This window comes from Oncorhynchus mykiss, chromosome 3 (assembly GCF_057628025.1).
Source record: "Oncorhynchus mykiss isolate SJ-2025 chromosome 3, ASM5762802v1, whole genome shotgun sequence".
In the NCBI taxonomy this organism is placed as follows: Eukaryota; Metazoa; Chordata; class Actinopteri; order Salmoniformes; family Salmonidae; genus Oncorhynchus; species Oncorhynchus mykiss.
This window is the reverse complement of record NC_143024.1, coordinates 33,854,233-33,879,932: the sequence shown is the minus strand read 5'-3', so window position 1 is coordinate 33,879,932 and position 25,700 is coordinate 33,854,233. Positions and strand designations below refer to the sequence as shown.

Below are 25,700 nucleotides of genomic sequence, written 5' to 3'. Positions count from 1 at the left end.
ATTGCTGTCTGAGCATCACTCACCCATTCTCCTCCTCCTCCTCCTCCACTTCCCCGGGGGTCAGGGCAGCCGCCCCTGTGAACAGTGACACTTTGCTGGCGGCCATCTTGGCATCCAGGGTGGTGTGTGTACTGATGAGGGATTGGACCAACTCTGTGGTGGGACGGACCTCCTCCTAGTGGACACGGGACAGAAGTAACTGATTATAGGAACGTGTGCACACACACATACATATTACCGAAATCCTCTGGACATTATCTAGGTTTAGGGGAGAGGGAATTTTCAATGGCCCTTGACACTTTCGGTTTAGTACACTCATTACAACAGTCTCAAGCCATTGTATATAACAGTAGTCAATTATATTCAAGGGCACTTTCATATCACATCCATCAACTACCTGACTTTGACCAATCAACTCAAATGTATTTATATAGCCCTTCTTACATCAGCTTATATCTCAAAGTGCTGTACAGAACCCAGCCTAAAACCCCAAACAGCAAGCAATACAGGTGTAGAAGCACGGTGACTAGAGAAAACTCCCTAGAAAGGCCAAAACCTAGGAAGAAACCTAGAGAGGAACCAGGCTATGAGGGGTGGCCAGTCCTCTTCTGGCTGTGCCGAGTGGAGATTATAACAGAACATGGCCAAGATGTTCAAATGTTCATAAATGACCAGCAGGGTCAAATAATAATAATAATCACAGTAGTTGTCGAGGGTACAGCAAGTCAGCACCAATAAAAATACATCGTTTTTTATTTTTTGTTAAATGTTTCAAAGAATTTTCCTTTTCTGTGTCTTACTGAACATGGCCCAGGGGTTGGAACTGACCTGTTCTTGATTGACGTGGCCGCCGGGCAGGTCGATGTACACTGCGTCCTTATCGTAGACGACCCCCCCGACCCCTGCCATGGGAGCGTAGAGCAGCCGCTCCTTCTCGTTCAGCGCCCTCTTCTTCTGAGCTTCAGGCAGAGCGCAGGGGTCTGGCAGGAAGCTGATGTCTGCCACCGCAAAGTCCCCCACACCTGCAGAGGGTGCCATCACGTGTTAGCTTTCAAACCAAATTGCCCAATGTTAAAACAATATAGCTTTCTGAATCAATGTTTTCAAAACCCCACCCCACGAGTGAAACATTTCCCAAAAACACCATCGCAGTAACCACATGCTGTTTATTTGCACAATACATTGGTGAATGTGAATAGTGCATGTCAATATGTACTAGCTTTGATGCAGTTTTAAATTCATCTCTTCTCCACAAGTCAGTGTTCCTAAAAAGGGCTCAGATTCTTATTTGCTCTTAACCCAATGAGCATACTTACCAGGGATATGGACCTGGCCTTTATTCTTCAAGTATGTCCCCCTCAGGTAACCATAGAGAGATACAGTACGATCACACTTGGGGTCCACCCTCACCATCTCGGGGTCCGTCAAATCCTCCATGCTGTGTAGATGGTGAATGTGATCGAGGGACAGTGAAGGGGTACAGTTCAACAAGAACATTTGAAAACCGAGTGAAGATGGAAGCAGGGTAGTAGGATCCATCACTCACAGGCACACAAGTGTGCACAACACGCACACACGCACAAACCATAAACATTCTTTCTATTAGAAAACAGCTCTGTTACACACAATAACCATATATGGCACCATTCAACAGCATGTATCATGTCACTTTCTCTACTCGGAATCTGTTCTAGCTACTTTCCTCTACAAACACATTGCTCTAAAAGGTCTGGACACTCACCGGTCTGCCACGACGTAGGGATGAGATTGCTGCCACACCAGCGGGCGGAACTTCATGACGGAGATGAAGCGGCCCAGGTTCTTGACCTCCTGGGTCTGGTACTCTCCGTACACCATACCGGACAGGTAGAAGAGTTTGGCACCCTGTGGGAACAAAGAGGGAACGTGGAACACTGTTCAGGAAAGGGACTTGTGTTGGATTAGGTTCAGAGAAAGACTGCATGGCCCTTGACACTGCAGCTGTACATAGTCTATTGGTAAATAGCCCACCCATTTTCACCTACCTCATCCCCATACTGTTTTTATTTATTTACTTTTCTGCTCTTTTGCACACCAATATCTCTACCTGTACATGACCATCTGATCATTTATCACTCCAGTGTTAATCTGCAAAATTGTAATTATTCGCCTACCTCATGCCTTTTGCACACATTGTATATAGACTCCCCCTTTGTTTTCTACTGTGTTATTGACTTGTTAATTGTTTACTCCATGTGTAACTCTGTGTTGTCTGCTCATACTGCTATGCTTTATCTTGGCCAGGTCGCAGTTGCAAATGAGAACTTGTTCTCAACTAGCCTACCTGGTTAAATAAAGGTGAAATAAAAAATAAAATAAAAATGTTTATGAGATTGTTAGCCTATAACTTTAACACATTTACAACATGCAAGCTGACAGAGTGTACATCTTTTTTTTTTTTTTTTTTTTTAACGTCTTATCAAGACAAACCTAAGAAAATCACAAGTCAACTTGTCACTTCGATAGCACAAGAGAAAAAATATGAGTTGCAGGATGTATGAAAGGGACGTGCAGGGTTGGCAGACTGGCCAACTCTGCAAATTTACCTCCAAGGTTTATCTAGCACATCAGAAATATCTCAGCACTTGCCAAGAAATTAAATATGAAATGTGCTCACTATAGATTGTATATAGTTAGTTACAGTATGGTGTTCAGATGTTGTTGCTTTTGATATTATCCATGATTTGAACTGTTTGAATATATTTGTGAAAACCAATAAAAATACTTCACAAAAAAACCTGCCAAACCAACTCCATCATCAAGTTTGCTGACGATACAACGGTGATAGGGCTGATCACTGAGAATGACGAGAAAGCCTTCAGAGAGGTGGTTAGAGCCCTGGTAGAGTGGTGCCAGGACAATAACCTCTCCCTCAACCTCAACAAAACCAAGGAGGTGATTGTAGACTACAGGACGGCTGTAGAGGTTTGGCTTGGCCCCTCAGATCCTCAGGGACCTTTACAGGTGCACCATTGAGAGCATTCTGTCTGGCTGCATCACCGCCTGGTACGGCAACTACCCGGCCTGAACCACAAGGCTTAACAGAGGGTGGTGAAGACTGCCCAGTCATGCAGGCAGCAGGACATCTACACCAGGCAGTCTCTGAGGAAGTCCAGAAGATTGCCAAGGATTCCAGCCACGGACTGATTTCTCCGCTACCTTCCGGCAGGCAGTACCTGAGCATCAGGTCTCGGACGAACAGGTTCCGAGACAGCTTCTACCTCCAGTCCATAAGACTGTTGAGCAGCTAACCCTAAGCTGTCTACCTGCACAGACCCGTCTACCTGTACTCACCTGCATTTTAAGAGACTATTTGCACTGACTCCCTCAACCTTACACACACAATTGCTAATACGATTTATGGTGTGAAGCCAAAGATAAAATATTTTGGTGCTGACCTGGTAGACCTCAGTCCAGAAGCGATGCTTGAGCCGCTTCTTGGTCTTGCGAAGGGCCTTGTTGTTGCGGAACGAGTCCAGGTGGGTGAGCACGCCCATGATGCGCGGGAAGCCGTGCACCTGGCAGATGTTGAGGAACTCAAAGGTCTCCATTTCAAAGCCGAAGCTGGCGTCAATGAGCATCAGCACCTGGTGGACCACAGGGATGTCAGTCTTTAGCTCACTGATTGCCCCACGTCAAGTCCATTTTTATTGTTTGGTAGGGAAATCTGGGTTAAATTCAATTGTCACAGATATGTGCATCTCAAATGGCACCCTACATGCTATATAGTGCACTACATTTGACCAAAGCCCTATGGGCCCTGGTCAAAAGTAGTGCACAATGGGCCCTGGTCAAAAGTAGTGCACTACATAGAGAATAAGATGTCATTTGGGACTCACAATAGTGTTTATGCCAACACTGCATTTTTGTAGCATGATAAAATATACTAAAAAGCCAACAATAAGGCATCAAAACAAACACTGTACGTATTCCAATATCATAAGAAGTACAATTCTATCTTGTCATCAATGCCTTTAAAATTCAGACATTTTGCCTTTAATCACCATACACAAATGAACTTACCAGGTCAGCAACCTTTGCCAAGTCAATCATTGTGTTGATGTCATTGCTACACTCAATGAAGGTAAGACGCCTCTTCTTTCCTGAAAGGAAAATGAAGATGGTGGTGCGGCGGCATTAGCACACAAGGTAAACACAACACATTAAATGACAGCTCTGTGGTCACACAATATTGTATTCACTAGGAACTAAACAGAAGCAAATGTGACAAAACAGGGAGGGACTACCTTAACTTTTTCAAGAAGAAGTGCTCGTTTTCATTTTTCGGTTGCAAATTGCTTTGCTATGGTGTGCACTAATGAATACGACCCAACTGATCTCAATACAGTAAGAAACATCCAAGCTCAGCTCACCAGAAACAATGGTCACAGGCCCGCAGATGTCCGCTAGTTTCTGCCGGGTGAAGTTTTTGATCAGGCAGCGGATGAGGGTACTCTTGCCCACCTTGGGGGGTCCTACCACCACCACCACTATCGGGGGAGGCTCTAAAGGGGTGCGGTCCACCAGGGGTATGTGATGTTTCTTGGCCTTTAGGTCCTGGGCTCTAGGAGAGGGGGAAAGAACAGTGTTTATAGTTTCCTACAATGTTGAACTGTGTCTGTCTGCACTGGTTGTGCTGCTGCCTCTACACCACTTTTCTAAATCTCAACATCTGACCATCTGTCTGAACCACTCAAGATACATGTTAACAGCATTCACTCCTGTGGCTATTTCTATGAACACAGATTAGTGTCACACTAACTAAAAATACAACAATATACTATGTAAACCTTGTGAAATAATTCTAAATAAATGATAAAAATGCAAACATGAAAGTGGATGGTGGGATGATTTTTCATGTAGTGTAGTATGGTGGGGCATGTATATATGAATGCTGCTGACCTGTGGAAGGTTTTGGCCATGCGCACTGCTGACTGGACCGCAAACGCTTTGGGGTTCCTCTTGCGCTCGTCATCTCCGGCAGGAGTTCCCAGTTGCTTCCTGCTCTTCTTCCTCTCCGCCTTGGGCCCGCTGTGCTTCTGCTGGTGCCGCTTCTGTTCCTTCTTTGGCTCCTTCCCCTCCATCTTTTCCTATCTGACAATCACACACACGTCAGAAACTGAAGCTTGGAGGATCAATTGTAGCTTTGGCTTATGCACATCCCACTTAATTAGGTGCTTCATGTAACAATCATTTAGATAGTTCCAACTACCTCCCTGTATGTGAGTGAACTACCTACAGTATGTCAAGAAACTTGCCCATAATGGTTGTAGTGCATTTGCTAGTAACAGCAGGGTCACTCAACTCATGGAAATTTGAAATAAGTATCAGTAAGAGGTGATGGTGATGGCCAATATAAAAGTAACAGCAGGGTCACCCAACTCATGGAAATTTGAAATAAGTATCAGTAAGAGGTGATGGTGATGGCCAATATAAAAGTAACTGCAGCAACTTGGTCTATGCTACACATTGTACATTTTCCACAGCTCACAACATAGATTGTAGGACCGGGACGATTTTACATACAGCAAGTTTTTAAAGGACCAAAGAGTTACCAGCTTCGTGTTTTCATTTCTGCCATGGAAATAAGATTGAAATACTGGTATCGTCCCGGTCCAAATAGCTAATGGGTGTTTTGGGAGCACCACTTCCGACAAATCAACTACATGTAACCACATTATCCTAAATTGTTTTCCTCATTTGACGACCATTACGTCAGTCGTCTTCGTGTTTGTATTACGACATTTACTCATCAATCAAGTGTTGAGGAGTCTCTTTTTGTACTTCCTGACTGTTAATACACTAACTGCATATCTAGCTAGCTACCATGCAAACAGATTTAGTTTTGAGCTCATTTCAACGTAAGCTACAGTTTGTATGCCAGATAACGTGATATAACTTAATACGTTTCCATTACTGGGCATTACAGGCTGACCAAACCACGCGTGCGTCTGTGTGCACAAGTTGATTTTGTTCACCCACACCAGACGTAATCATGACACGCAGGTTGAAATATCAAAACAAACTCTGAACCAATTATATAAATTTGGGGACAGGTCAAAAATCATTAAAACATTTACAGCAATTTAGATAGCTAGCTTGCTGTTGCTAGCTAATTGGTCCTGGGATATAAACATTGGGTTGTTATTTTACCTGAAATGCACAAGGTCCTCTACTCTGACAATTAACCCACAGATAAAACCATAACACGAATTCATTTCAGGTCATCTCTCCTCCTTCTGCTTCTTTGGACTTTATTTGGCGGTTGGCAACCAACTTTACAGTGCATTACCACAAAGATGAACTGAGTGTGGACCTCAGTTCCTCTTTCAATCACCCACGTGGGTATACGCTCCTAAAAACCAATGAGGAGATGGGAGAGGAGGGATTGCAGGCGTTGAGCATCACAAATCCAACCAAGTTCAATTTTAGCGCCTGGCCACGCAGACGCATGTGTACATTTATCTTGCACTGCTCGCGTCGTCAGCATGTTACAGGTTAGCTCAGACAAACTGTTGCCATAGATTTTAACTTACCTGTTCTTGGCGACACTTTTTTTGTTCCGATTCGGTGAAAAGAGTATCTTAGAAATGTCTGTGTCCGGTTACAGGTGGTAAAGAAAAATTTGACTATGGCAACTTTTGTTTAAGCTAACCTGTAACGCCCAGTAATGGAAACGTATTATTAAGATATGACATCATCTGGCATACAAATTGTAGCCAATTGTTGCCAAGTACCTCAACTCCTCCACGTAGTTAAGAGCAGACTCCAGTTTTTTAAATGAACCCATGTACATCCTCTGTTGTTGCGGGCCTTTGCTGAAATTCACACATTTTAATAAAACCTTAATCAAATACAACCACTGACTGAAATACTATGAAAGGCACGCAACAGAGGACAAACATAGATACACGGGAAGGATTTAATGTACATTTTTTAAGTATTGACGCATAGCAACAAAGGAGTCTGAGGTTCATTTAAAAAACTCTAGTCTGCTGTCAACTCTAGCCCAACCGGCGCTATTGTTCCTTTAACATCGTTTTTGTCAACTGCATTCAACTGGAATCTATGCAGCTATCCAGCAGATTCCGACTACTATCACGCTTGTTCACACTGAGTTGCACTGGAGTCGGAACGCCATCATGGTTAGATTTAGACACTGCAGAGCCGGCGAGAGATGGGCTGGAAAACATACCTCAATGCAGGGACGCAGTTGAAAAACAACCTAAGGAATATTAGTGCCATCTGCCAGCAGGTGCCGCAAAATACCCATGAGGGCCTTCTCTCTTGGTGATTGCCAATTAAATGCATTACATTTTTACTTTCCTTTGGTGCTTGTGAGCACAGAAACTAGGAGCTATCATAAGCTTTTAGTCAAACTAAACATTTATCATTATTCATGGTACTTAAATGCAATTTCTGTGAACTACACCAGCCCAGGGAATTCTTCCATTAGACAGCCGAAAATTAAACGGAGCGTAAATTATCAGAAGTGCTTAACATGGCACAACATGTTGGCAAAACATTTGTCTAATGTAGGGTTTCTTAAACTATGGGTTGGGACCCAAACTGGGCCCTGGGCATGTGAGAGGTGGGCCGTGAGTTATGAGAATACATCTATCAATCACCCACAATTTCTTCTTAATTCGGGTCGTTGGATGACGATTTGGGTCCTGGGAGAATGGTCAATTTCTCTTTTGGGTCACAAGCTAAAAAAGTTTAAGAACCCCTGGTAATGGGTACAGTACTTTGGACATCATAGAGAGTTTATTGTGTGTATTTGTTGAGCAACAGTCATTGGACAATATGAAAATGGTCATGTTTCAGTTTGATGGTATAGGGTCTAGGGTTTTTCCTGTTCACATCCCTGTCACATGATCAGGAAAATCTCCTGGCCCTAGTTATGAAGTGTTTTAAAGTTAACAGTAACAGTGGTTATGCTTATCATGGTGTGGAAACTGCAGAAGTACGCTTTTCCCTCAACAGGGGGAGATGTGGCTCTGTCAGGTTAGAGTACCTTACACTGCCAGTAGATCTGCAACATACCGAGAGAACAGACCACCCTAAAGTCTCTCAGCTCCTGAGGTGACAGACAATGAAAAAGAGCAGTCAGGTAGACAGGATATATAGCCTACTGCTTATCTGTAGCCTACTGGATTTAATAGGACTTGACATACTACATGGTTCCACTAACAGAACTATGGAAGTTCACTTCCATACAAAGGCTATACTGGACGTATCCAAGTGTGCATGATTCACATGACACAGGCATAGTAGAATGACACGCCACTATAGTAAAGAGTTCAGTATGGTTTAACAAAACAGTGGCATTTCACCGCCATAGAAAGGTTAGACCTATACACTGAGCATGTATTAATATTTCTTATAGTACAAGTTCTTTATAGATCACTGACTGTATGTTCCATGCAGGAACACATCTGTGGTACAATAACAGCAGCTTATTGTCGTATGAAGTTTGATAGGGAACAACAAAACAACGTCAAAACAGAACCAGAGATCAATATATATTTTAACACTAAAATAGGAATAGCAAAGCTTTCATGTCTGCAGCCCAGGAAACGGGTCGACACCCACTGCCGGGCAGAGTCCTACACCGTAGCACCGAGAGCAACGTCACCGATGGGCACAGCGACTAAGGCTTGCTACTGAGATCCCATGCCTGGGTTCAGAGACATCTTACATCTGCAGCAATTATAGATTCTCCTGCTTTCTGCATATGCTTCTTCTAATGGGGCTACATGTACCCCTGCAAGCATAGAGGTGAGTAGAGAAGAGGAAAAGAGAGCAGGATAGAGGGAGTATAAGTAAAGGGAGTAGGGAGGGAGAGGGAGATGTGGGAGGAGAGGAGAAGAGATGAGGATAGAGGGAATAGGGGAACGAAGGAGGGAGGGAGATCTGTGAGAAGAGGAGCTTTTAGGTCATGTTGTAATTATCGTATTATTACACCTCAGAAAAAAAATCTAGCAGGAGGCTGTCTGACCGAAAGATCACCTCCTGCCTCGGTCATAAACACTTTAGAAGAATGGGAGTTACATTTAGACCTATAGACAGAATAGGACCAGCACACACCTGTGGTTATATCCAGGCATGGTATGTGTCATATGATATTGGCACATTGCTGAGTAAAAGACTGCCTCCATCGTATAGGATATTGAACTAAGGCTCCATGGAAATTAAATAGACACATCTGTCATTATATCCAGTTGTACTGTATGTCATAAGATATTGGCACATAGATATAGGACAAGATGAATGTCTACATCTGTATTATAATACACTAAGGATTTTGAGCTGAGGGAGGATCTCTTCCTAAAATGTTGGGATGCTTTTCTTCCTTTTAGGCTCAAAAGAAGTGTGTCGTCCTCCCACATGGTATTGTCTACTTTACACTGAGTATACCAAACATTACAAATTTTCCTAATATTGAGTTGTATTTTTGGGTCCCACTTTAAACGAAGCACAACTGATAAAGACTTTATATAGCATAGAAAATGCTTCATAAGCACTATATAAATGCTTCACAAATCATCTATAAGCATGTCATACTCTATAAATGGTGTGTAAAGTGTGACATAACCATTCCTACTAAAGGGTGAAATGCTAAAAATAACATAACGCAATATATGTTTATACAACATTTATAGAGTATGGCATGCTTATAGATGATTTGTTAAGTATTTATGTAGTGCTTGTGAAGCCTTTATGTATACTGTATATTAAGCCTTTATAAGCTGTACTTTGTTTAAAATAGGACCTTTTGTCTATTTCCCCAGTTGTTGTGTTTGGAATGGCATGGTTACTATTGTATCATGTCAATGCCATTATGACATCATTTTTCTACCAAGGAAAGCCTATAAAAGCGCAGGTACAGCTCCTCAGTGGGTATAGCAATAATCATGCCCAGACGTAGACAATCAACCACTCGCCCAGTCCGCATGAAGCGTAGAGCCACTCGGACCATGAGGCATAAGAGGAGAATTGGCAGGAGGAGACTTTAGGTCCCTTACTAACTAACCATCAAGGAGTTGAGGAAAAGTTGAGGAAAAATTGTGTTTTACTCAGGTAGTTTACCAATGAAAAAAATGGGCAGTTCCAGTCTACTTAAGGCTCACCCACAGATACCAATCTCATCATGGACAACTTGAGCATTTTAGCAATTTTTCAACTACTTAATACTTTTTAGCTACTTTGCATGTTAACCTAACTCCTAACCTTAACCCCTAGCCTGGAAGGTTGTAAGTTTAGCAAATGTGTAAGCTATAATACGAATTGTAATTTGTAATATATCATACGAAATGGATGGACATTCACAAATTAATACATATGAAATGTAACACATCATATACTGAACAAAACACTGGGGACAGTAAAAGGCCACCACTCTTAAATGTGCAGTTTTGTCACACAATGCCACAGAAGTCTCAAATTTTAGGGAAGTGTGCAATTGGCATGCTGACTGCAGCAACATCAACCAGAGCTGTTGCCAGACAATTTAATGTTAATTTCTCTACCATAAGCCACCTCCAACGTAGTTGTAGCGAATTTCGCAGTATGTTCAAACAGCCTCAGACCACGCCAGCCCTGGACCTCCACATGCGGCTTCTTCACCTGCGGGATCGTCTGAGACAAGCCACCCAGACGAAACTGAGACATATTTCTGTCTGTAATAAGCCTTTTTGTGGGTTAAAACTCATTCTGATTGGCTGGGCATAGCTCCCCAGTGGGTAGGCCTGGCTCCCAAATGGGTGGGCCTATGCTATCCCAAGCCCACCCACGGCTGCGCCCCTGCCCAGTAACGTGAAAACATCATTAGGGTCGAATGAAATGATTTAAATTTATTGATTTCCTTACATGAACTGTGACTCAGTAAAATAGTTGCATCAGTTGAATTTATATTTTTGTTCAGTATACATGGAGTGTGTCGGATTTACATACAGTATTATACGAAATGCTCTGAGACCAGGTCTCTGGTTGAGGTACAAAGCTAATTGCAACTATGAAGGCAGGGAGGAATAAAACCACATTAAGTTACCTGTGAGATATCTGCTTCCAACGACTTGATTTCCAGTCAGTTAATGAAGGGCCTTTGTTAACTCATCTGGATAAATATAATAGTTGCAAAACAAACGTGCTTCTAACTGTCTCACGTGCGTACTGCAAATCCGGAAGTGATGGCCATCTGTATTTCCAGACGTCTAGGAAACATCATACCAATTTAATGGTTCCGCCTACCTACAACGTTCCGCCGTTTTTGGTTGTAGTCTAGTCTCTGCAAAAATATATCTCTCAAATCTATCAATGACAAAGGAAGAGTGATTTAAACGCTTTCTCATAAATTAGACTCAAATTACTGCAGTTGTTATGGGGCGGCAGGGTAGCCTAGTGGTTAGAGCTTTGGACAAGTTCAAATCCCAGAGCTTATAGGGTACAAATCTTTCCCTTCCCCTGAACAAGGCAATACAAATGTGTTCTTAACTGACTTGAGTTAAATAAAGATAAACTGGTTGTCCTATTTCATTGTCAACTATGAGATAATAAATTACCAAAGCAGCAGTTCACATAAAGGAGGTGTTTCATTTGGAATAAATACAATAAATAGAGATAATTATGCAAAATAAATTGTCAAATTCTACTTAAATTATTCACCATTAAATACGTGGGTCCCAGGGTCCCAACGCCTGGAGTGTTGGCAACCCTCGCCACTGAAGACTTAGAATAAGGCAGGGGTGTTTACTGGTCCTTCCACTGAACTCTGCTCCATCTATATCTGCCCAAAGATGTCTTCCACACACTGGGAAGACAGTTCATGTAGTGGGGCTTCTTGCATAGCATCAAAGAGCCCCGAGGGAATTGAGTACTCATCTGAGACTTCCCTGGTTAAATACATGTTTTAAAAATACATAGATTAACCCTATATTAAAGTAGTAACGTACCAGAGCAGCAGCTAATTTCATTCATGCAACAGTCCTATTGTACAGTCCTATTGTACATGGCTAATACATTCAGGTCTGCCTATATGTTGCCAAACTCATTCTGGGATTGGTTATAAGTCCATCGACATAATTAAAATGTTCATTATTTGCTTAATTGAAACAGTCCCGGAATATAACTACTTCTCACAAGAGCTAGACCTATTCATACCTGGAGTGTTGGCAACCCTCGCCATTGAAGACTTAGAATAAGGCAGGGGTGTTTATTGGTCCTTCCACTGAACTCTGCTCCATCTATATCTGCCCAAAGATGTCTTCCACACACTGGGAAGACAGTTTAGGTAGTGGGGCTTCCTGCAAAGCATCAAAGAGCCCGGAGGGACTTGAGTACTCATCTGAGACTTACCTGTAGAGGAAACCCTGGTCTGTGGGATTGGGGTTCTCAACTCCTATGTCGCAGCAGGCTGATTCCAGTGAGGTAGGTCAACTGGAGAACGGGTCGAAAGTTCTGCTGGCACGAACGGACTGGAGTCCACCGTGGGTGTACTGGAGATGAAGAAATCCAGACGGAGGTGAGTAGTGGAAGGCCTGGCCCTCGCCCTGGGAGCAGAACGAGAACTCCTGGGCAACGTTCCACAATCGTGCTTCTGGCAAAGCACCTGGAGAGCTAGTGCCCAGGATCCTGCCGTGTCTCACTCCCACACTGAATGAGGGACTGTTGTATCCGGCATCCCCCGGAGAGAGCGGGAAGGTGGGTGGGGGGGGGTAAGATGAGGGACAGTAGAAGCAATCCTCTTCTCCCTCCTTGTGCATCTGGCTGTGGCTCAGCAGCTGGTAATGATAGACTTTCTCTATGTCGGACCTGGCAGGTCACATCTTTGATCCCATGGAGGAGTTTGGAGAAAGACTGTGTAGGTAGAAAGGGACTGGGGATAGGGTGAGCTGACTGGCTGAGGCGGAGTCTGTGCTCCCTGTGCTTCAGGGTTCTGGCTCTCCTGTTCTGAAACCACACCTGCAACAGATAGGGATAGCTAGATGAGAATGTGCTTTTTTTCGCGCACTAGTGGCTCCTGTGGTGGGCCGGGTGGAGTGCATGCTGACACGGTTGCCAGGTGCACTGTGTTTCCTCTGACACAATGCCCACTTAACCTCTGGCTTCTGGGTTAAGTTGGCATTGTGCCAATGAAGCAGTGTGGCTTGGTTGGGTTGTGTTTCGGAGGACGCACGGCTCTTGACCTTCGCCTCTCCATAGTCCGTAAAAAAACGGTGTAAAATGGGGTAAAAATAAACAACAGCATTCGGCTAATGAAATGGCAGTATGGGATTATGGAGAGTGAATTCAATCATATCTTCATCATCTTGCTAGGTAGTTATCTAGCTGTGGCCATCTGGCTAGTATAATCAAGGCTTTCCACAAAATAGCAAGATTAGCGCAATCTAAACCATAAGCATTGCCAAACAACGCTACTGCCACCTGGTTTGGCGGATGTTAACAAGGTGGCTGGCGAATTCAAGGTCTTTGCTGTGTGAACACAGAAGATATTGACTGCTGACACTGTTCAGAGGTGCTAAGTACTGTTGGTAGGCAAACGTTTGACAATCCTACCGGTGTGTCTGAGCTGTAAGTGTCACATTATCACAGAGTCATGTAGACAACATAGAATGCTTAGAAGATTAGTGCATTTCATTGAAGTGATGTTTTGTGAGATCATCAGTCATTCGTATGACATTAGCATGACAAGCATGTTGATTCACTTCATCAGTAGGTCACAGGTCCCTTGACTTTTGTTTTTATTCACTTTGATCTTATTACAAAACTCGTTCAAGTTATTAACACGTTCAATTAATCCCCAAAAGAGGCATAATAGTGTCCACACGATAAGACAAGATATGACACCAGTAAGGAATATATAAAAGAGGGCCAACATACTTTACATAAGACATGGGTAAAAAAGGAATAGTTAAATACATAAAACTAATTTAGTTGAACTTATTGCTTATTTTGAAGGACATTTTATTCTGTTTAGCCAACCATTAAATTTTCACATTTCTTTCATAAAAAAGTGGTTTTGGAAAAGTTTGGATTAATAATAATATATTAATATAATATAGTAATATAAAATGTTCAACTTACAGTAATAAATAATGACCAATCAGTTTAAACAACTTTGCAAGAAGACTGGTCAGTATCATAACTTAAATATAAGCACAAGTGTTTTTAAAAGCTTGTTTGCCAGGATATATATGGGCTACTTTATTGATTAAATGTTTGTAACATAAACGCAGAGTCAGGAAGCAAGTGCAGTTAGTGAGTTGGATGACTAAGACCATAGAACAAAACAAGAGATGCTTCTAACATGGTGGGTGATAACAACGGAGTGCAAGATAAATGGGAAGTAATCAGGGAGGTGATGAAGTTCAGATGTGCCTAATGATGAGGCGCAGGTGTGCGTATAGATGGGTAGACCGACATCGAGGCCCGGAAGTAGACGTGACAATTCTAAACAAAATGAATGACGTATTAATCAATACAAATGTATTAACTCCTGTGATTGGTGTATGATGAATCCACACGGTTTTCCTTCTGCATTTCTTACGTCACAACAATGCAGTACAATATTGCCATTCGCCTAAGAACCTCCATCTCCCAGCTTCCTCCTATTATGACATCATTTTAATCAGTTTTGCCCACTGGGTAAGGGGTCTATTCAGTGAGGTGAAATGTTTTTAACGTTTCAGGTAGAACAGTAATGGATAGAGCGAACATGATTCCCTATTCTACCTAAAATATAATTATATCCCACACAATATGTTTGAAACTGAATATTATTTTTGTATAACTTTTTTCTCTTTCTGAAAATTCTATAACATTGCTCTCTCCTGAACACACCCCTTAGATCGCAACAATATTCACATGAGCCCTACTCTTCTGCCATCACCAGACATCAGACAATTGTACATGTGTGCGCTTGTGTCTGTGTGTGCATGCATGTCTGTGTATGTTTTTGCATTTGTGTCGGCCTACTAGGTCTTAATTAGCCTATATAGGACCACTCTGAAAGGCACTGATACCCACCCTTGACAGTACACTCCCAAGAAGATACACATGGAAATGACTGTAATCTGGCCCTATAACTACAGATATAAGGTCATAGCTGTCTCTTTCTCTCTGTAGGCATCACCTCTCGGGAGGAGTCTGAGTCTTTGCTGATGAATGCTTCAGAGAGATGCTTCCTGGTTTGAACCAGGGATTAGATCTGGGGTTACACCATAGAGATAGATAGAAGCCTCATCTTTCCATACCTGCTATTTTAGCGTATGCAACAGCATGCATGGGCAGCGCCATTGACACTCAATTTTAAAGTAACATATTTTCTTCTTATTTTGTGTTTAAATAAAGTGTAAAGCTAATATTGCTGATTTAGTTCTGAAACCAAATCTTGTGTCATTCATTTATTGTGGCCACTAGATGGTGGTTATATAGTTTAAAGCCATTTACAAACCATAGCACCCAATGTAAATTGGAAGTAATTGGCTGATTACTCCCAACCAAAAGGAACACCCAGCCAGTTGACTACTTTAAAATGGTGGACGCCCTCAAAGGCAATATCCATGCTAAAACGAGTTATAAATGAGGGCTCCCGAGTGGCACAGCAGTCTAAGGCACTCCATCTCAGTGCAAAAGGTGTCCCTGGTTCAAATCCAGTCTGGCTGTGATTGGGAGTCCCATAGGGCAGCACATAATTGGCCCAATTTGCTCTTACTTGCCTTGTTAAATAAAAAAATATCCATATTGAGTCCTCTATGTCTATGGGTTACACCCTGAGCTACTGCTTCACTTGTGGCCTCAAACACTTCATTGTGGATGTCTCTGGAGAAAGCTTCCTGGGCATTGACCAGAACAGGCTTGTCACTCTGGCCAACATTGAATTCCATAAGGTCTTTACTTTTAGTCTGTCTTTCTTTTCTTGTCTGTCTGTGGTCTCTGTCTATCGTTCTGTCATGTCTGCCTGTCTGGGCTTGATTTAGCTCTCACTTGTCTATGCGAATTTGCTGTGTCTGCACTAAATGAATCTGTGTGAATAGGATTTCTGTCTCAATATCCAATATCTATTCTTCACTACTGTGTTATTTTCCCTAGGGCGAGGTCATCACTACATCGGGAGGAGAGCTCCAGCAGGAGTCACGTTGACAAACCTTTCCACTAACTACAGGGGTCTATTTCAGTAATACCCCCTCCACCCCTCCTGACAAACATACCTGTCCTCCATGACACCCAGTGAAAGCTAATTGAAATTCTAGTTCCAAAATGGAAAACTTTCTCATTGAAAAGGAATGACACTATTCATTCTTATATTTCAATGTATCTCCTGATTTGATGGAATTTAAATTTAATTCCAGCCCCTGGAAAGAGAGCACTGTCACACAAAAACAATGGAGTGAATTTACGGTCCTATTCAGTTATTCAGTCAAAACAGTGACAGGGTAAAAGCAATCTGTAAATCACTAACAACATTCCTGTGTGGTCAGACTGTAGAATTCTATAAGATATTCCATTTATAATGAGGATAACAGATTAACAGGTAGTGTAACAACAAAATATAACCAATGTTTATTCTGACTCCATATTATGTTATCAAATGCAAGACTCAGTCAAGCTACGAGGCAGCCATCATACAATTAGATCTCCCCAAATGTAACTTATATTCAGTGCCTTCGGAATGTATTCAGACCCCGTGATTTCTTCCACATTTTGTTACATTACCGTCTTATTGTAAAATGGATTACATTTTTTTTTAAATCCTCAGCAATCTACACACAATAACCCCTGAAGCGAAAACAGGTTTTTAGACATTTTTACACATTTATGAAAAATAAAAACAGAAATAGCTTATTTACATAACTATTCAGACCCTTTGCTATGAGACACTAAATTGAGGTCAGGTGCATCCTGTTTCCATTGATCATCCTCGAGATGTTTCTACAACTTGATTGGAGTCCACCTGTGGTAAATTCAATTGAATGGACATGATGAACAGAGCAAAGTACAGAGGCCTCTCCTTGATGAGAACCTGCTCCAGAGAGCTCAGGACCTCAGACTGGGGCAAAGGTTCACATTCCAACAGGACAACTACCCTAAAGACAACACGGGAGTGGCTTCAGGACAAGTCTCTGAATGTCCTTGAGAGGCCCAGCCCAAGCCCAGATTTGAACCCAATCAACATCTCTGGAGAGACCTGAAAATAGCTGTGCAGCAACGCTCCCCATCCAACCTGACAGAGCTTGAGAGGATCTGCAGAGAAGAATGGAAGAAACTCCCCAAGTACTGGTGTGCCAAGATTGTAGCGTCATACCCAAGAAGAATCAAGGTTACAATCACTGGCAAAGGTGCTTCAACAAAGTACAGAGTAAAGGGTCTGAATAATGTAAATGTGACATTTCATATATTATTTTGTATTTTTATACATTTGCAAAAATGTCAATCAGTTTTGGCTTTGCCATTATGGGGTATTGAGTGTAGATTGATGAGGTTGGGGTGGGACGATTTAATCAATTTGAGAAGAATTTGTAAGAATTTTTATAAAATTCCTCATATTTTTTGTTAGTTGAGAATCTTGCACTATCAAAAAGAACAGCACAAACTTGAAGATAACACATATGCGTTAATATAGTGCCCTCTATCTACCTCTATGACTTTCACCCAATAGCTGTCAGTAGAATATTATTACGTAGTTTCCGGTATTACGCCCCGACCCACCAAAAAAAAAACTGTCGAACTGGCAAGGAGCATTCTAAAGGTGTCGAAAATACTCAAAGAATCTTCAGTAAGTTAATGTTGTGTCTGAATAAGCCTCCCGTCCCCGATACTGTCACGTGGTTGTATTATCACGACAAGTAGCAAACAAACATTTCATGATATGCTAACGCAACGTTAGCTTGGCTAATATGTAACGTTAGCTAGGCTAATATGTAACGTTAGCTAGCTAGTTAGCAATAATCTCTGGAGCGTTGATAGCACAGCACTCGTGTAAAACGAACGTATATTTGGCAGATATGCTAAAGTAGTTAACATCATACAATTACTTTCTACATAGACTAGTTTTGGTGGCTAGTGTAAACAATAAACAAGTAGCTCGCTAACTAGTCTGGCTGGATGGCTCGTTTTGACAGCTGTATGACGCAACGCGACAGGTGTTCTGAAGACTGGAATGTCTCTCCCTGAATTGTTGCAAGCTAGGTCAGGGGTGTCAGAGGTCCAGTGTCTGTGTTTATCCGTGACTTGTCTGTTGAATATAGTCAAATGGTGACTAAGCACTTGAGCAACAATATTTTCTTAAACTGGCCATACATAGGATTAAATAGTGATCATCAAGACTGGCTGTGTCTCCCTCATTAATTACATTAGAAAAGTATTAGCTAGCTAGCCAATATCCCAGTTTAATATATTATAAATTAACATAAACAATTCCAGAGACTGTCAATATGTGCATGTCGATACATTTGAGTAGCCTAGCTAGTACCACAAGTAAGAACATTCAAAATGTTCAGATGTTTGAGAAGCATGGTCTTAATCACTTTCTCTCTATTTGACAGAACCCCAAGAAACATAGCTGCTTCACTCTCCACCAGGATTACATCGTGATTGGACACAGGACCATCTCCCTGCCAATGACAGCTCTTTAGAGGGGAAATGTCCATGTCAACCATAGTCACTGGCTGAGCTGGACTTGAGATCACAATGATGAAGATGATCTGAGGGAGTCTTCCTCCTCAGGTGTAGGAGGCGGGCCCTGTCCTTTCCCATCCCCTTGACACACCCATTAATATGAACCATGGACCCAGGAGCAGTTGACAGTCCCGTCACCTTAGTTATCAAGGCCCCCAACCAGAAGTATGACGACCAGACAATAAACTGTTTTCTCAACTGGACGGTGGAGAAACTGAAGAGTCACATCTCAAATGTGTACCCAAGCAAGCCGGTGAGTGGGTACTGCCATTTTTTGGTTTCCTCATCCCCACCATTCCATTAACTAGGGAGTGGATAGGGCAGGGGGAACCGTCCGCCTGGAGAGCTGCTGGGTGTGCAGGCTTTTGCTCCAGCTCGGCTCTAGGTCTAACTCTCAAAGGAATAACCACAGTAAAAGTATCTGCAAAGTATCCCGAACAAAACTATAAACGCAACATGCATCAATTTCAATGATTTTACTGAGTTACAGTTCATATAACCAGTCAATTGAGTTACATTCATTAGGCCCTAATCTATTGCTTTTACGTGACTGGGAATACAGATACACATCTGTTTGTCACAGATACAGTTGAAGTCAGAAGTTTACATACACTTAGGATGGCGTCATTAAAACTAGTTTTTCAACCACCCTACAAATTTCTTGTTAACAAACTATCGTTTTGGCAAGTCGGTTAGGGCATCTACTTTGCATGACACAAGTTATTTTTCCAACAATTGTTTACAGTCAGATTATTTCACTTATAATTCACTGTATCACAATTCCAGTGGGTCAGAGGTTTACATACACTAAGTTGACTGTGCCTTTAAACAGCTTGGAGAATTCCAGAAAATGATGTCATGGCTTTAGAAGCTTCTGATAGGCAAATAGACATAATTTGAGTCAATTGGAGGAGTACCTGTGGATGTATTTCAAAGCCTACCTTCAAACTCAGTGCCTCTTTGCTTGACATCATGGGAAAATCAAAAGTAATCAGCCAAGACCTCAGAGAAAATTTAAAAATTGTAGACCTCCATAAGTCTGGTTCATCCTTGGTAGCAATTTCCAAACACCTGAAGGTACCACGTTCATCTGTACAAACCATAGTATGCAAGTATTAACACCATGGGACCACGCAGCCGTCATACCGCTCAGGAAGGAGACGCGTTCTGTCTCCTAGAGATGAACGTACTTCGGTGTAAAAAGTGCAAGTCAATCCCAGAACAACAGCAAAGAACCTTGTGAAGATGCTGGAGGAAGTAGGTACAAAAGTATCTATATCCACAGTAAAACGAGTCCTATACCGACATAACCTGAAAGGCTGCTCAACAAGGAAAAAGCCACTGCTCCAAAACCGCCATATAAAAGCCAGACTATGGTTTGCAACTGCACATGGGGACAAAGATCGTACTTTTTGGAGAAATGGGAAAAGGGGGAGGCTTGCAAGCCAAAGAACACCATCCCAACCGTGAAGCACGGGGGTGGCAGCATCTTGTTTAGGGGGTGCTTTGCTGCAGGAGGGACTGGTGCACTTCACAAAATAGATGGCATCATGAAGAGGAAAATTATGTGGATATATTGAAGCGGCATCTCAAGACATCAGTCAGGAAGTTAAAGCTTGGTCGCAAATGGGTCTTCCAAATGGACAATGACCCCAAGCATACTTCCAAAGTTGTGGCAAAATGGCTTAAGGACAACGAAGTCAAGGTATTGGAGTGGCCATCACAAAGCCCTGACCTCATCATTACTTTAAGACATGAAGGTCAGTCAATACGGGAAATTTAAAGAACTGAAAGTTTCTTCAAGTGCAGTCGCAGAAACCGTCAAGCGCTATGATGAAACTGGCTCTCATGAGGACCGCCACAGGAAAGGAAGACCCAGAGTTCCCTCTGCTGCAGATGATATGTTCATTTAAATTAACTGCACCTCAGATTGCAGCCCAATGCTTCAGAGTTCACGTAACATACACATCTCAACATCAACTGTTCAGAGGAGATTGTGTGAATCAGGCATTCATGGTCGAATTGCTGCGAAGAAAGGACACCAATAAGAAGAGGCTTGCTTGGGCCAAGAAACACGAGAAACTGAGTCCATATTTGAGATTTTTGCTTCCAACCACTGTGTCTTTGTGAGACGCAGAGTAGGTGAACGGATGATCTCCGCATGTGTGGTTCCCACCGTGAAGCATGAAGGAGGAGGTGTGGGGGTGCTTTGCTGGTAACACGGTCAGTGATTTATTTAGAATTCAAGGCACACTTAACCAGCATGGCTACCACAGCATTCTGCAGCGATATGCCACCCACTCTGGTTTGCGCTTAGTCCCACTATCATTTGTTTTTCAACATGTCAATGACCCAAAACACACCTCCAGGCTGTATAAGGGCTATTTGACCAAGAAGGAGAGTGATGGTGCTGCATCAGATGACCTGGCCTCCACAATCACCCGACCTCAACCCAATTGTGATGGTTTGGGATGAGTTGAACCGCAGAGTGAATGAAAGCAGCCAACAAGTGCTCAGCATATATGGGAAATCCTTCAAGACTGTTTGAAAAGCATTCCTCGTGAAGCTGGTTGAGAGAATGCCAAGAGTATGCAAAGCTGTCATCAAAGCAAAGGGTGTCTACTTTGAAGAATCTCAAATCTAAAATGTATTTAGATTTAACACTTTTTTGGTTACTGCATGATTCCATACGGGTTATTTCATAGTTTTGATGTCTTCACTATTATTCTACAATGTAGAAAACTGCGAAAATATAGAAAAACCCTTGAATGAGAATGTGTTCTATAACTTTTGACTGGTTCTGTACATAATGTGAAAATTCTGTAAAGCACTGTCTTGTGACGCTGCAGGCATGCGTTCAGGTGTGTAATCTACTCCAAACTAATGTAATCTAATCTGAATATGCTTAGTCTCTTCTGGAACACAAACTGTGTTTCCATCCAAATGCTGCCAGATTTTCATGCAAATATTCTCAAATCTACATAAAAACAATGTGCACATTTTCCAACCAGAGATGTTTCTAATGTCATGTACGGTCATTGTATCAGATCAGTGAAACATTTAGGTCAATGGTTGCAATAGTACTTCTGTATTAATAAACATACATGTGTATGTGCAAGAAATATTGCCCTACCACCTAAGCATTGTTCTTGCAAGCATTGTTCTTGCATAATTAAGAGCTAGAGGCACGTGTTACATTTTTGTAATTTTTTGCATTTAGGGCTTATTAACCCAAAATATGTGATTTTAAATGCTCTAGTTGTGTATTCTGCAACAGGCTTTCTCAGACTGACAGTTGTGTTGTCTTAGTCATCCAAGGATCAGCGGCTGGTATACTCGGGCCATCTCCTCCAGGACCACCTGCAGCTGAGGGATGTCCTCAGGAAGGTAAAGACCACCCTCGACCTTGTCTCTGTTTTTCTGCTGTGGCATATGGTCGATGTTTGGAGTGTGGTGGACTAACACTGTATCTGAAATGTTAGAATTGTTATGCAATATCACAGAAATCTCACTCAACATAACAGACAACCGACTGCTGAGCCTTTATTACATAGGGCCCACCCCCTTGTGTTTGTGAGAGAAGGTGAGCATGAGGCAGAAGAGACTGTGATGGTATAACAATAGCTGATCTAATGTTGTAAGCAACATTCAGGTTGGCTTTGTACCTGAATTCTAGCCTGTTCCCTGAAATTGCCCCTCGTGCTCGCTCACTCTCTCACTCACACCGATCACCAAGACAGAATCAAATGATTAATTACACCCCTCTCCTTTTCCCCCCACATCCAACCCTCTATTTCCACCTACAGCAAGAGGGTTATCACATGATGCACCTGGTGTGTGCCTCTCGTACCCCTCCAGCGTCGCCCACGCCGCACTGCTCCGCCCCCAGCTCTTTGATCTCTGACCCCGGCTCCAGCTCTGGGGTACGTCTAATGGTGTGGAGTCATTCTGTGGAGCTCAACAATTCAATCAGATAGAAATGAAATGTCAAGTTCTAAATATGCTTTATTATTAGTGCATGACCCTGGGGTGGCAACACATACATTCTAAGTGTTTTTAATAGGGCTTTGGACATTCAATGACATTTCAACCAAAAGTTGGAGTATAGTGGGCACACACACTGTCTGACACAATGAATGAAAAAGTGAGGGAGAGGCTATTGTGACAGGGTAGGAACCAACTGCCATTACACATGGTGGAGAGGCATAACACATTTAACAAACTAAACATTGAAATACTGTTATACAAGGTAAAGTAAAAACCCAAACTTGTCTGTGCATCAACACCGGTGTGTGTGTGTGTATATAGTAAAATACTCTACCGCCCAGCCCTACTTTGCAGCTGTCCTTATTCCCATAATGGCATTGTTTTTTACCAATATATTAACGCTTTTATTCCTCTTTCCTCTGCTGGTTTATGATTGGTGTATGTATTGTCACTCAGAGTTCAGACACTGCTGGCTCCACCTCCCAAGCCACAGCACCAAATGAGGACAGTCAGTCCGCCGCCTCCTCAGTAACAGGAAGTTATGATGGGCTAAGGCACCGTGGAGGCTTCCCCCAATTGAACCCTCAAAATCCTTCCTCTACTGGTATAATGCAATGGTAAGCACTATTCTTGTGTATTGGGATCAATTTTCTAACTGGGATCAATTTTCTAATCTAATTTTCAGTTTCTACGTAGTCAGGAAATGAAGTGAAATTACATTTAAAACTTTAAAAAATGGTGGGGAAAATGCAGAAAATATTGTGTGCCCATAGTTTTTGAATGCACGTGTGACTGTTTTTCCTCCACAGGCCAGATGGGACGCAGGTCCCGGTACAGGGGGGTATGGCTGCAGGTGTGCCCCCCCACCCCATGTACATGCCCATGCAGGTCCTCTGGTGGCAGCAGATGTATGCACACCACTACTACATGCAATAGTAAGTCAGGGTCATCTGCACTTAGGGCCCAATCCTAACAACCCATAAGGACCACAGACTTCTCTACGTTGGAATGAGTTATATTCACTAGCTTCTATCAGCTAATACTTATTTGTCTTTCTTTCACTTCCCCAATCTCTCCCTCTTCCAGTCAAGCAGCAGTGGCGGCCTCACAGCTCCCCTCCACCCCTCCCTCCTCCCCCAGTCCCACCCACTCCCCCCAACCCGCACAGCCAAATGAAGCTCCGCCTCCCCTGGGGCCTAACCCCGCCCCTAACCCTATCCAAGAGGACAGGCCGGCCAATCCCAATATCCAGATGAATGCCCAGGGCGGGGCCGTGCTAAATGAGGACGAATTGAACCGTGATTGGCTGGACTGGATGTACACGGTCTCCCGCGCCGCCATTTTGCTCAGCATCTTATATTTTTACTCCTCCTTTGGCCGCTTCGTCATGGTGATAGGCGCCATGCTGCTCGTCTTTTTGTGAGTTCTCATCTGTACACTATCCGTTTGACATTAGAATGCATAATTTTGAAGGACCTCGTTTACTTTGTATCTGTGTGTGAGATACTAATTTTGTGATTGTGTTTTTTAACTAGGCACAGGGCTGGTTGGTTCCCTTTTAGGCCAGAGCTGCAGAACCCCGGAGGAGGAGGAGCGGGGTTAGCTCATCAGGACGAGGCAGAGCGACACCAGGACATCCAGGAGATGGTGGGTGCTCCTTGTCTAAGATGAATTCCATCTCTGTCTGTGTGGTTATGTCTGATCTGTCTGTGTCCAAGCTGCTCCTTTCTCTCTGCCACATTCTCTCTCTCCATCTCTGCTTTTCAAACCGATGGTCCTTCTCTTATTCTCTCTTTTTCTCGTTCTGTTTCTCTTCATCTCAGGAGCGGATGATGGATGAAGGGCTGGAGGATGAGGAGGGCGACAGTGGAGAGGAAGGCCCAGAGGACCCGGCAGCTCCCGCTGCCCTCCGCCACCACGGCTTCCTGGCCTCCACCTGGTCCTTCATCAGCACCTTCTTCACCTCCCTCATCCCAGAGGGACCCCCCCACCCAGCCAACTAAACCAGGGAGGGAGAACCTCCCTCCTCCCCAGCAACAACCTCCCATGCTGCCAACTACCAGACTGTAAATAGAGCTGCAGTGTGGGAGAAGTCTTGAATAAATCAATGAACAAGCTAACATGTTATGCCATGTTAAACAAGCTAACAATGCTTTATATTCCAGAGGCTTCTCTGATTTCATCATACAAACTGATACACACACACTTTTTTCTTTGATCATGTCTGCTCATTCAGATTTTGGTGTCATTGAATGGCCTCGAAGGGTCGTCCATTTTAAGCAGTGATACAGCCGTTGCATTTATCCTTTTGGTTTTGGAGAATAGATAAAAGGACATACACACCTAAATGTGTATGAATATTTCAATGACTCTAGCACACATGTTTCTCTCTGTGTATATGAGCATTATCTACTTACATATAAGTATCTACACCTTAGTTCTTGACTAAATGCATTTTTGAATAAAAGCCTTGTGGTTTCATATGTGTGAATTGTCTTCTATGATTGGTTCAATTTGAAGGACAAGTGAGCTGTTCTCTATTTGACCTACTGTATTTGGGAGTCACTAAGTGGAAGTTAGTGCTCTTTTTCATCTGGTGCAGTTGACATAGTGGAATTGAATCATCCAGTCAAAGCCCTGTAACCATAACTGTTCTATGTGTGAAACAGCTTAGGTAACTCAGGAATTCTACTTCATCCTCCAAGATGGCTGCTTGATGACTTTACTCAAATCAAAATAAAATCTAAGTGTATTTGTTGCGTACATAGAATTTCAGATGTTATCGCAGGTGCACAGAAATGCTTGTGTTTCTTGCTCCAACAGTGCAGTAATACCTAGCATTAAACTTCATACCCAACGGGCACTAGGATGTTAAAGTAGAGGAGCAGCAGCAGGAGGAAAGTGAGAACCTATGGCATGATGGTGGTAACTTCAATCTAGAATTGAGGCTTTTTTTGAGACCACCTTCTGGGCCTCTGGAAACTGAAGAAACCTCT

The 25,700-nt window shown here is 42.7% G+C and overlaps 2 protein-coding genes and 1 pseudogene across 3 annotated transcripts in view; 1 reads left to right on the top strand and 2 right to left on the bottom strand.

Annotated features, from left to right (window-relative positions):
* Window positions 1-11,269, bottom strand: part of LOC110514095 (ribosome biogenesis protein BMS1 homolog) — a 28,785-nt gene extending 17,516 nt beyond the window's left edge. The window contains exons 1-9 of one of the 2 annotated variants that reach the window (XM_021593647.3): window positions 11,093-11,269; window positions 4,942-5,133; window positions 4,413-4,603; window positions 4,063-4,142; window positions 3,438-3,626; window positions 1,742-1,884; window positions 1,317-1,438; window positions 829-1,022; window positions 24-175 (exon numbers count right to left, since the gene is read on the bottom strand). In XM_021593647.3, the coding sequence (XP_021449322.3) occupies window positions 24-175; window positions 829-1,022; window positions 1,317-1,438; window positions 1,742-1,884; window positions 3,438-3,626; window positions 4,063-4,142; window positions 4,413-4,603; window positions 4,942-5,123 (1,253 nt within the window). In that variant the 5' untranslated portion in view covers window positions 5,124-5,133; window positions 11,093-11,269. The remainder of the gene's footprint in view (window positions 1-23; window positions 176-828; window positions 1,023-1,316; window positions 1,439-1,741; window positions 1,885-3,437; window positions 3,627-4,062; window positions 4,143-4,412; window positions 4,604-4,941; window positions 5,134-11,092) is intronic. The other variant, XM_021593653.3, reaches the window with a different exon arrangement.
* Window positions 11,270-12,284: 1,015 nt separating this feature from the next.
* On the bottom strand, window positions 12,285-15,926 carry LOC149984513 (uncharacterized; annotated as a pseudogene).
* Window positions 15,927-17,706: 1,780 nt separating this feature from the next.
* Window positions 17,707-25,185, top strand: LOC110514079 (homocysteine-responsive endoplasmic reticulum-resident ubiquitin-like domain member 2 protein). Its single transcript, XM_021593645.3, has 9 exons — window positions 17,707-17,815; window positions 18,585-18,970; window positions 22,027-22,104; window positions 22,524-22,640; window positions 23,161-23,321; window positions 23,514-23,639; window positions 23,791-24,123; window positions 24,240-24,351; window positions 24,528-25,185. Exons 2-9 carry the CDS (start codon window positions 18,824-18,826, stop codon window positions 24,705-24,707), a joined length of 1,254 nt encoding a protein of 417 aa, XP_021449320.3. The 5' UTR covers window positions 17,707-17,815; window positions 18,585-18,823; the 3' UTR covers window positions 24,708-25,185.
* Window positions 25,186-25,700: the final 515 nt, after the last annotated feature.

Coding starts and splice junctions, on each gene's coding strand:
- LOC110514079 (XM_021593645.3), top strand. CDS start 18,824: ATGGACCCAGGAGCAGTTGACAGTCCCGTCACCTTAGTTATCAAGGCC. Junction 23,640..23,790: donor CACCACTACTACATGCAATA/GTAAGTCAGGGT, acceptor TCCCTCTTCCAG/TCAAGCAGCAGTGGCGGCCT. Junction 24,352..24,527: donor ACCAGGACATCCAGGAGATG/GTGGGTGCTCCT, acceptor TCTTCATCTCAG/GAGCGGATGATGGATGAAGG.